Source organism: Protopterus annectens, chromosome 15.part0 (assembly GCF_019279795.1).
Source record: "Protopterus annectens isolate FY-2018-M chromosome 15.part0, PAN1.0, whole genome shotgun sequence".
In the NCBI taxonomy this organism is placed as follows: domain Eukaryota; kingdom Metazoa; phylum Chordata; order Ceratodontiformes; family Protopteridae; genus Protopterus; species Protopterus annectens.
In genome coordinates, this window is record NC_056749.1 from 186,698,154 (window position 1) to 186,711,176 (window position 13,023).

The 13,023-nt window shown below is 35.4% G+C and overlaps 1 protein-coding gene across 1 annotated transcript in view; it reads left to right on the forward strand.

The window, feature by feature from the left end:
• Positions 1-8,194, forward strand: part of FGF16 (fibroblast growth factor 16) — a 46,515-nt gene extending 38,321 nt beyond the window's left edge. The window contains exon 3 of the mRNA XM_044057675.1: positions 7,446-8,194. Within this exon, the coding sequence (XP_043913610.1) occupies positions 7,446-7,691 (246 nt within the window). The 3' untranslated portion in view covers positions 7,692-8,194. The remainder of the gene's footprint in view (positions 1-7,445) is intronic.
• Positions 8,195-13,023: the final 4,829 nt, after the last annotated feature.

The window sequence follows — 13,023 nt, forward strand, 5'->3', positions numbered from 1 at the left end:
TAGTCCCCTGTATACTCTTAATTGTGACAACCTCAAAGTCGCATCAAATGTAATTAACATTAGCAGTTAATCAGAAGTGGTCACCAGATCACATACACATTGACACATGAAATTGTATGCTTTCAGTGGCTTTTTAGTTATTAAGCAGTAAATTAAAAGTTCCCTCCATCACCTATATTGCTGCTCTACTTAAATCAGCCAAATTGTCTAAAGTTGAGAATTCAAGCACATGACTGTCACTCTGTACATCTAACATAAGCTTGTTAATGAATGCCCCATACATTAATGAGTACTCTTTCGCAGATATCCTATACATATGTAGTCAACATACGTTTTCATCTAGACATTAATGAGTACTCTTTCGCAGATATCCTATACAGTGGGATATCCTGAGGCACAGCAGTCAACATATGTTTTCATCTAGCTCTGCTGACTTGCTGTAACATGGTTTTCCTGCTTGGAAATGCTACATCACTTTCTAAAGAGGTACTAGCTTCATCATCACCAACCAACAAGCTTGGCATATCTCTGTACAAAGTTACACTGTTTTTAATTGAAATCAACAAAACAGAAACATCAGAAATAAGGTGGATAGTCAGGTTAAGAGGCAACAGAGGTAAGGGACTAAATGACAGGATACCATTAAAGCCTATACTAAAGAACAGGTCTCTACGTCAATGAGACCCAGTATGAATAGGAATTATGTTAGCAGTGGTATTAACCTGTATGTTAAATCAAAGTTATGAAGTTTACAACAGAATGGTGCATACTTAGGATGAAACTGAAGTATGACATGGGAAACAGTTAATGGATTCGTTTTATTATTTTTATGTATGTATTTTATATTTTTTATGTACTTGTATATGTGTTTTTATATTAGTAATGTTTAAATAGAAACAATGCAAGTGATTCAAGTAGAGATGAGTATCTCTATAAAATGAATGGGCAATTACTATTTAATTGGTATTACCAATTTAACTTGCCTTATAAATAAGTGGATAATACTGCTATTGTAATGGTCTGATGAAGTGGGAGGTAGTCCCATGAAAGCGCTTACCTACTGCATTTTCGTAATAAAGCTGTGTTTTTATTCTACAAGACTTGCTCAAGGAGAACATTTTTCAAAGGATTATTTGGTATAGCAAGTTTCTGCTTGGTATATGTTCCCAGGACTTTTGTGTGCACTTGATTGTTTGAGGACTTTTTTCTGGGTTAACATTTTTCCAGTTTGTTTCTTGGTTCTTGTGAGTGGATACTTCTCAATTTCCATGGGATCACTTACATGGTTATGTGGAACTTATTTGACCAATTTCTCACCATTTGCAACACAGACATTACTGCTTGACTCCTGTACTTCTCTCTTAACTTTGACTTACAGGATCGCTGTTGCTTATGTTTTTGAGTCCCTTTAAGATTATAGTCGTAGCCATCTAATATTAGTATATCTTTGCCTTTCCAGGAAGTTTTAGTACTATATACACCCCCCAACGAGCTGGGTGCATACTACACTGTTTCTACCATGGTGGTGGTGTTGCAGCCAAATGCACAAATACTTACTTTCACTACAAGCGATATATACAGATTTACATCATTGTGTAGTGAGAAAGGCACTATGCCTTCATCATTTAGGTGGGCGAGCATGTTCCAGAGATGCTAAATAGTTATAGCTAATACTGATAAGGGATTAAAGCATGGTTGTATACTCAAAATATTGTACCATACCTGCAAGTTTAAATTGAACAGTCTTTTACTACACAGTAACGTGAGGAATTTATGCATTGCACAGCAATACATATGCAATAAAAATCTGTGATAGCGCAATAATGTATGTGCAATTAGAATTGTTTTAGCTTAAACATTCTCATGAGTAGTCCTTGATATTATGAGTTTCAATGATTATGGGCTTTAGATATTCTGTAGTTTCAATCTTGTTGTCTCTACATTATGGATGTTGATCTTTCGGTCACTCAACTGTATGAAATAGACCCATATGAATACATTCCCCAAAGAGCAACACTCCAGAAGTGAATTATAAATATGAATATTTAATGATAAAGTCAAAAGCTGGAACTTACCACCCCGACACATCCTAAAAAACCCAAACAGTCACAAATTCAAACTATTCCTAAAGGACACCTCACTAATCACTGGCTATGCTCCAGCACAGTTTGAGGCTAATTACACCGACATGTTGGCTGTTAGAATAACTAGATCAACTTTGTATACATACCAACTTATATCCTCTTATGAGACAGCAAGTTATTATATCTATCTGCTTCTCTTCTCCTAACCTAGCAACTATGTAAAAAAAAAAAAAAAAAGTTTGCTTATTCTTATCATGATTTGTATACTCAATTGTATATTGTAAACTAGCCTCCTTGTAACTTTTAATCAAATATTTCTGTATTTGTACACCGTATGTGGTACTATGCTGTATTTTTGCACTGCTGTTTTTCTGCCAATTATTTGTTGGAGCTTTTCTCCCCCAGTCTCCACTGAAAATAGGCTCCTGGCCCAGTCAGACACTACCTGGTAAACAAATGTAAATAAATGAATTAATTAAATACAAATGTGCAGAGTCAGGATTTCTCAAACAATTTTTTCACTGCTGTTAGACCTTCAGTACTTATATCAATTTTTATAGATACACACTATACTTACAGGCAGTGGATGAATATTATAGTTAATTCAAAAAGGCTGAACCCTTCCTACTTTAAAATACCCCTTTCTCTACCACACACACCTCATCTCTACTCCATCATTCTTATCTGACTTTCTTACAACAGCTGTTTTGCCGTAGAGTATAACTTTTCTCAAAGATGAACTGCTTTCTAATCTTTTCTGTATCTGTGTAATAATATCTCTGAAGTTTTACCACATTTCTGATATTTACTTTTACTCTATTGCACTTTGAGTTTTTTATGCATGAATACACACACATCCTTAACATCTCTTATCCATCTTCTTTATTTCAGACTTGCTGTTCATATAGAAAATGTTTTTGCTGTATAATATTTGTAAACAAAAATGTTTTATTACTTTAATATGTTTAATGTAATATGACTGTATACGTTTGTAATGTAAAGTATCTTTTGCAACAGGTTTGCAATGTATATTTGCAGAATGTGTTTTATAGAGTTACTTGGAGATTTTCTCCCCAGGCCACTGCTGAAAACAGGTACCCAGTGGGCTCAGAGTTTCCCTGTAAACAAACAATAATAACCAAATAATAAATAATAAATAAAAATTAGGAGGGGAAAAAAAAAACAGAAAAACAAAATAGGCATTTTAATGGGGACACTGTATAATACTGCCATCTGGTGACTAAAAGTGACATTAACCAGAATTAAACAATACTGTATAACCTTTTAAAATGAGCATTAAATACTACACATTTAATTCTGGCTTCATAAGGGAAACAAAAGAAAGAGTACACCTTTTGGTACTTTTCTGTTAAACCCCTACCACATGTCTCGCCTTATTTCTTATTCTGTCAGCTTTTCAAGTTTTACTACTAATGTTAAACAAGTGTCTCCATTTGTGTCTGGATTTGTCTCTGACCTTGGGTGTTAAGTGTTATGCCCTAAAAATTTTCCCACACACACAACCTCTCAATCGTCAAGATTTTCACAGAATGCCCAGGCTTTTACTTCATATTTTTGGTCTGTTCCTCATAATATCTTTAGCTCCTGACAAAATGTTCGTTAGTGAAATACAACTTCAATAGTTTAATACCAAATGAAACTACTTTCACAGAGCACCATTGTTTGTGCATATTTTAATAGTTTTTCAGCACTGCGAATGAAGTTAGTTTTCATGCTTTATGGGCTTCCAGCGACAGAAAGCTTTATTTTTCCGTTAAACAATGGCGGAGTACAATCTCACAACAGAGATCGCCCACTTATTACACCGGCATTTAGTTTTCCCACTATTGGAGTTTTTATCTGTGAAAGAGGTAAGCCTGATCAGTGATGATCCTTTTGGATAATGCATGTAGTTCAGAAGTGAAACCTCATATGAGAGCAGATCTCAATCTCCGACCAATAAACATCATAGAAACACTGTTTGCAAATCATAGCTGAGGATCAGAAAGAGAAGTGGTTTCTTATTTTGAAGAGTGTAGTAATCATTGACTCCAAGAATAATTTAAAGGCTAAAAATGTAACAACCCGATTAAGTAAAAGGTAAAAAAAAAAAAAAAAAAAGAGGTAGAAGAGGGAACAGGTATGTTGAAACAACATAACCATACTTGTTAGGAATAAGGCGAGACACTTGGTAGGGGGTTAACGGAAAAGTACCCATCTTTTTCTTTTGATTTAACAATTCATTTTTCTTAGTGCTGGTAGCAGGCCCAAAAACCTGATCCACCCAAATAAATGAAAATTGTGCTGTATGAATCGAAGTGTGCTTGCATAATGCACTTCTTTCCCTTTTGCACTTTATGTCACTTAAATGAATGGCCAGGCTTGGCTTGTAGGACAATGAAGTTTGGCCTACATAAGAGTTGCCACACTGCCACATCACAGGGTAAACACCCAGGGGGGAATGCATGTGATCAAGCTTCTAATTCCAAATACTTTAGAAATAAATTATATATATATATATATATATATATATATATATATATATATATATATATATATATATATATAACAAAATATAGTTTTATTTCACTGTAATAGTTTCAGTAGTATTTGTTTCACCCCAAAGTGGTCTGATGCCCCTGAGAGGAGTATACTGACATGTTTTTTTGTTTTCTGCTAAGCTTTCTAGCTTCCACAATGCACTCTGTTTCTCTGAAGATGGTATTTCTGAGCTACCTTCTCTAAGCTGCTTTATCTGTAAGTTTAAAATAGGGGCACTCAGAATTATTCCATGCTCTTAGAATTTTGAAAGAAAGTGTTCAGTAAGCTGATTTTCAGTGTAGCTCTTTGGTTTGTGTTCTTTGCCATCTTTTAAATACACCACAATAAATATTTTTGTTTATAAGTTACAAAGAATATCTAAATTAAATTTCTTTCATAAAGACTAAAATTTTGTTAGTTCCAGGACCACCCTCTCCCCTCACTTATTCACACTGCTGTCAATCAACATTCTCAGGCTGCTGTCATGACAACATGAGCTATAGTCTCAGCTGTGACCATCTCCATGCTACCACAAAAACATTGATGCAAAACTGCTCCCTCTACAGGTGTTACCGGAAAACTGCTCCCTTTACACATCAGTAGTTAACTGATTGATCTAGCAGAGATTAATGTTTTTAGATCTAGTGTCACCTAAATAAGATAGGACTGGATTGCTAACACCATACTCCATGGGCTTTCCCTGGGTCACAATTCTAAAAAGTGATGCACAGTAAGATGGAAGATGAATAAGACAAATTCCCAGTTAAAGTAATGCATGATTTATTTGTGTTTATTTATTTGCATTTGTTTACCTGGAAAGTCCAAATGAGTAGTATCGTTTTTCAGCAGATGCTCAGGGAGAAAAGTTCCATTATACAGACATCATGGACATCATTTGCATTGTTACATCATTTACAGTCCGTTTCACTCATGACCAACAGTTCCATTATTCAGACACCAATGACATCATTTACATCATTTACAGTTTTGCTTAAAAATAATAGTTACATTAGTTGTATGTGACACAGGGAGGTTTATGCAGTGGAATGTCATCAGTTTGTACAGATTAAGTTAGCGTAGCCCAAATAAAGGAAGCAGCTTAACAAGGTGAACACCAAGACATCTAAATAGCAGAGAAATGAGACAGAAAGGAAAAAAAACTGTTAAGTCAGAGTTTACTAAACTACAACATTACAGAAATCCAGAAATTATAATACTTTCTTAGATAAGGAAAAGTTGTTCATTCTTTTTTGCAAGGAGGACAAGCCTCCTTCCACACTTCCAAACATATATACACACACCAACATCACTATACCTCACAGAAAAGGAGATATTCTTTGAAATGGTCATCTTGGACTCAGCATGTGTAAGTCCCTTTTTTCAACCATTCAGTCTTCTTGTTTTGGGACCCGCTGAGTGGGTCTGAACATTTCAAATGATTACCAGTGAAGCACTTTATTTTATGCAACATTTACACACTTTCAACTGCACTTGTATGTCTAATGCATCGTTTATAACATGCGATTTAAGTAAAACTAAGAGTAGCTCTGTAGTACTTGTATTGATACTATGAATGCAGTTGTAGACTTGTGATAGTAGCACATATAATGAATAGCAAATGTACAACAGTGAAGTTGGTGTACACTTATTCATTCTTTTTCTGATACCTGATTTGCCCTATTTATTTTTAAAGGGAGCTGAAACACTACAGCAAGCAATGAACATACTAGGGGTACTAGTATTAGATGGGGTGTCAGTCCATTACCACAAAATCACTGATACATACATACATACATACATACATACACATTCACAAGAACACCGACAGACACCCATTGCACACCTATGAGCAATTCAGTGGACTGCAAATTCACATATCAGTCTCCTTGGATTTAGCTTCGGCTATCTACTAATTAATTCACGTATCAGTCTCCTTGGATTTAGCTTCAGCTATCTACTAATTTCATACTTATGGTTAAATATGTCAGAGATAGTATGAAAATAACAGAGCAAAATGTCCGCAGATGGCATAAGGGCTGAACTGTTTTATCTGTAAAACTTTGGTATAATCAGTAATTACCTCAGAATTTTGTCTAACTAAATGAAGTTGCACATAACATTCTCCATGCCTGAAAATGTCATTAGCAAATGTGTGAAAGCACAAGATTTAGGTCAGAATATGTATGAAGGGGGTTATAGGAGTCTGCATTTATATAGGACTTCCTACATTTCTGCTGACTGTTTTATGCTGCCCCATCCTGCTATGCTTAAGAGCTTCTACTTCATAGACTGACATCCTCCGACGCGGGCTGAGCAGTCTGTGATTGATGCCCCTTTTCCATATACTTCATTGGTACTCTTAAAATTAATGTATAAAATGAAAATCTTATAGAAAGATGAAATGCAAGGACACAGACACTTTGCACATGTTAACTGCACATGTACAGGCACATCCAGACACACACACAGGTTCACAGGTGTGTACTAGGCTAATGGTCCTGGGGCCTTTACAAGCCTAGCCATAGGATTACCCTGGCATTGTGCCATGCGTATGTTAGCATTTTTTTCTTTTTTCTTTCACTGTTTCATATGTTGATATTTTTATGAATGAATTGCTTTCATGTAAGTTAAAATATTAAGCATGACTTTATATCTCTCTTTCTTTTCCTTTTTTTTTTGAGTAGGGGAAGGATTCATTGTTAGTTTTTTTTTTAGATAAACTTGCTTTCTGCAAAGTGTTCACTGGCAAAATTAGAAAGGACATTTTTTTCATCATGCCAAAACAAATATATTCTGATTAACTCTGTTTTATTTTCACAGAAAAAATTGACAAGGGAATGTGTTTTCCGGGAACAACTTGAGGAAAACTGGTACAACACATATGCATCTGATGTATACAAACACCCAGATGGTGAAAGACCGTACTATGTAGCACTAAATAAAGATGGCTCCCCTAGAGAGGGGTATAGGACTAAAAGACATCAAAAATTCAGTCATTTTCTGCCAAGGCCTGTGGACCCTGATAAAATACCAGCAATGTACAGAGACCTATTCCACTATAGGTGATGCCCGGTGCACTCCTGTATGCAGTGTACATACAAGGGCTCTTAAGCTTTCCTTTTACTAGGAGTGCTGTCATTCCTGTACCTGTACATTACCTAGAAAAGCACTTACGATGAATTCAACACTGCCATTCCTCATTGTTTCATGTGTATTATCAAGCCTCTTGTTTGGGACCCTTTATATAACCTTCTTTTCTTTTCCGGTTGCTTATTACCTGGTAGAAACACAGGCACAAAAGTGGAGTATCACATGTTATGGACATTGACGTGTTTTAAATGTAACAGAAGGAGAGAAAAAGACCACAAAAATGCTGACTTGCAGATTCTGATGATAATCTGAGAGATAGTGCATCATGGGAAAGAAGAACAGTGGATTCGATCCTGCTGAAGTAGTTATGAAGTGTGTCTTGAATACTGGACAGAGCATGACGTGTGATGTTCCCAGATCAGAGGAACATTATTAATTTGTATGTAAAGGATATTGTACATAAGGAGGAATCTATTTATAAAATGCATATTTATTTTTTATATATATATATATATATATATATATATATATATATATATATATTATATATATATATTATATATTTATTTATTTCAAATAACTTTATTTTTAAAAGAGAGAGAAAGATTTGTTATGACCCAATTTTCACCAAGAAGAATAAGGTCTTATTGAAACTTATAAAGAGTAAACTAAAAAGTTTAATAAAATAAATCTGAGTAATGAGAGTTTAACAGCAATAAAACTGTCTTGACATAATTACTTGTTTGCCAAGTTTTGTTTCATTCTGTTCAGAATGTCATTCTTTAAATCACAGCACATTGTATAAGGAAAGAAAAATGTAATATTTGCTGCTCACAAACAGTTATATTAGACTTAAGTTAAAATGCTAACTGTTTTTTTATTCCAGCTTGTTTTCGCATTAATCCAGTTGTCAGTTCTGAACCCCAACCTGCAGTCAGATGTACCTCTACTCTTAAGCATACCTGGCACTCTCCTTCCATAGTTTGATTACCATATTGCAGACATCCTTTAGCAGGTATTTGAAATGAGCCATGTAATCAAAAATGCTCATCTTGTTTCCCGACGGAGATCTATAGCATGTGGTAGACCCCATAAAGACACGGAGCTTCTCTATTCCTGACTTTTTCCCGATTGTTCCTTACACGGAGTTAGATGTGTCGGTAATACTTCCAGTTTGTGTACTTCCAGTTTCTATAAGGTTGCTCTAACATTAGTAGCATCCTTCCACGAGTAAGGCGGTTTCATCATCTATCTAAATTTCTATCTACCCTTTGCTTGCTGAGTTAGTCCCACTAGCCCAGAGGCCTCTTTTCTGGGGAGAGACAAGGTGATATTTATACTACTAGAGGAAATTTGGCCAGGAAATTAGGGGACTTCCTCTACTTTTTTCCCGATAGGTGCTGTGAGCTCTTTTACATCCACCAGAGCTACCACCATCTCAAGCAGATGGGACTTCAGTCAAACATCTCATCCAAAGGATGCCACATTCAGGAGTGTAGCATCCCCCCTTATGCTAAACTTCAGTGTCAGAAATCCTCCTGACTGGTATGGAAATAAAACTCGCAGCTTTCTGTACCAAAGGTGAATGTGATACCTGTAGCTGCTACATGGAATTTTACATGCAGTTTTATGAAACTGAGCAAGGTGGCTCATGTGTGTTGGGTTAAAAACTCTAAACTTTTCCTGCCAGATGAATTAGCCACTAAATTATTGCATTCCAGGAATGGTATTTTAGATTTACAGGTTCAAAAGGACTTAAATGAATTTTCCACCATAAAGTTTAAATCCAGTGAGGAGCTATGTATATTTTTGAAGGTCTAAAATGTAAAGAAGGCTTTTATAGACAGATATGCTGTAACCTGTGGAAAATCCTTGGAAACATCCAAAAAAAGCAAGATATAGAAAGAGAAGAGGTAACAAGGGGAACTATAGGAAAGAGAGGTGGATTTAGAATGTTTAATGGACTTAAAAGGCAGATTTGATTGGCTTCTTGGTTTGTCCTGTCATCATACAGATACATTGCTGCTAAACCACGTGATATTGTAGATCAGATAAGTAAATTTCTTAATCAATAATTTTTGGAACTTTTGAGAAAATAAGTTACTGCCAGGAATCAAAACTATGTCATTCATGCTGATAAATTTGGAATTTTGAGCTAGGGATACACAATTTTGCTCAACATTTTTTCAATAAGGACTTGTGTACAGGTAATGACTATTGTAGGTGGGTGCACAAGTGAGGGATTGAACTCATTCATAGAGAATATTATGGTTGCCTTGAACACGAAGGAGGTGTTGGTACAAAACTGATTTTGTTTTGCTTTGTTTTAATCTAGGGAAAATGTGTCATAATAGTCAAGTACTTTGCATCACAGATGGAAAGTACAGGGTTTGCTTCTAATCCCGAATTGTTAGCTAAGCCTTTAATAGTCTGCAGACTTATTGCCAAGTATTTACCAATTAAATAAACCAGAAAAAAAAAAAGTTATACATTCGTATCTTAATGCACTTAAAATAAGCCACGTGTATATTACACTCTGCTGTGGGAAATGAGAGAAGAAATATTCTGATTTGATTTTTTTGTAATTTATGGAAAACAAATCTACCTCAAAACTGTTTCATATATGTACAGTCTTTTGACGAGTACAGTGAGGCAGTTTCCTTCCATGAGCTAATGTTATTTCTGCTCCGGGAATCAACCGAGTGGTTCTGCAGAACTGGAACATGGACATGGAACATGCAGTGGAGCTTTGCAGTCACTTAATAATCTGAGGGTATGGAGTGTCCAAGTGGCAGATCTGAAAACTGAAAGTGGTGGTGTGCTGCATGGGACCAGAGATATTTTTAATGATTGTGCTTGGAATACAGTTGTAGTCATGTAACAATTATTTTCTGTGCAAAGAATCAGTTTCAGAGTAACCATCCTGATTTTTTTTGCTACTTATGAACTTGGTCAGGTTTGATACATTTAGAAATGGCTTCATTCATATCTCTTTTTTTATATTAGAAATAATTAGGAATAAAATTCTTGACATCTTTGATCCACGGTTATTGTCTGCATCACCTTCTTTCACCAAAGTTAATCCATTAACCGTAACCCATCTTGAACTTGTTGAAGTGATATTTATGGAATAAGTTGCATTTGCAGCCTTTCAAAAAAAATTCTGTTTTGTAAATCCTCCGTTTACCTGTAGTAATCTGCTGCCAAACAGAAAGTTGATGTTAAAAATTGCCACCTAGGGGTAATGGGACAAGGGGTAAAAGTAATGCTGGTGTTGTACAAAAGCGCTTTTGTTGTGCTTTCCATTTCCTGTGGTGCTTGAAGTATGACGGGACTGTTAGTCTTTGAACTGTTTTTGGTGGTAAAATTGCAAAGAAGAAACCACTTTCCTGTAAATCATTTGTTGTGAATAATGTAATTCCTTTGATACTGAGGGATACAAGGAACATTCTTACATTTAAGGGAAAACTCTATTTCTACTTTCAAGATCCACTGTAATGTCATCTGCTGTTTGATCAAATAAGTTCATAAATTCATAGATTAGTACTAGGTTAACTGCTTTTGTGGGTTACTTTAAGCCTAGCTAATTACCCCATGTAAGAATCAAACCTTGCACCTTGTGTCTGCAAGGTAAATATTTTAACCATTATGCCAGCCTCCTACCTGTGTTTAGTTGTTAGGCAGATATGTGATATATTTGGAATTGACACTTAAATGATTACAAAACTGATAGCTGGAATTAGTGTAATAAGAGTAAAATTTCAGTATGTCAAAGAATTATTCTAACAGTGATGCACACTGATTTCAGAGTTAGGCTTTCTAAACAACAAGAAGACATGGGGCATAACCTCCAACATCAAGGGGTGCAAGGGTGCAAAGCTCCTGGTAAAAATACTGAGAACACACTTTTGTGAGTTTAAAATGTTGACATCCGTCGAAACTAAAACTTTTAAGTATCAGTCACAAATCTATAATGCATCTATCAAGGAGTCTAAAAATGCAACTAATAGCTTCATTATTAGATTCAGTTCTAAGCCATGTAAGTCTTCTCAGGACAGGGTCCCTGACATGGCAGCCCTCGATGTTACAGCAGCAGTATTGTAATCGTATTTCAGTGTGTGAACTTCTATCTTGTATACTGTAGCAATCTCTTTTTGTTCTATTAATAATGTCACTACATGGACAAACTGTGGGTTTGCTTGAATCTATTATAAAATCTTTATTTATTTACTTTTCGGTTCCTCCACAGCTTTCCTGCATTAGTCATATCACAGATACCCTCTTCAGAAATCTGGGTCTGGCAGTTAGTTTTAACAAAATGTTTCTAGTACTCTAGTCGTGTGATTTTTAAGGCTGTGTTCTGGGGGAAATTGGGCTAAGCTCCTCAGTGGTCTCTTGGATTGCTTACCTAGTAATTTCTTAGGAAACTGTATCACTATTAATGTAACCAAAAGAATAAATCTGCACATTAATCTTTAGCTTTGCAGTTAGTCCAGGGGATTGAGTCAATGAACTGTTTACAAGTTGCTTCATGTAATGCAGGGTTTGATTCCCTTGGCCTTTATTTGCCAAGAATTTGGCTCTGAACAAATCACTTAACCATACATAATACAGTATTAGTACCTCCTAGAGTATCTCCTGAAAAGAGGCAACTACCCTAGTGGGACTACCACATTCCACAAAGTATAAATAAATATTGTTTTGTTTTAGGAAATGTGTGCTTCATTTTAATTCAAGTAAATATGTTATATCTGTGTTTCAAACAAGCATAATGTCACCACATTCTGATTTATCAAAGGACATTGTATATGTACTACAAGCTTTTCTGGATACATCCAACACTATCTGATAGCTACTAATATATCTTTGCTTTTAATATATCTTTAAATGCGTAATAGAGTGGATATGCTTTTCACCTTTCATAAAGGAACTTCTTCAGCTGTCTGAAACTATTCTCAAGTGAAGAACACTCACTCATGCCAAGATGGAAACATTCACTTTTATAATTAAAAGTATCCATAAAAGAGATGTCTACTGGTGGACAGCTTGAGGACTGGGAGGAAGAATTTTTTTCTATGAGAAACCTGAGCGAGAGGAGAGTGACTATGGTCAAGACCTATAGAGACTGCTATTTCTAAGCTCTTTCAAAGCTAATACTAATCTCTAACTTCTAAAATAGAAAATTTATTTTTTCTACTCAAAATAACCAACTTGATAACTCACTCTACGCATACAAGCTCTTCAGCTACTTGAGATTGGAAGCAATACTTTGAAAATAAACAGATTGCCTCGGATCCTGTGGGTTGCT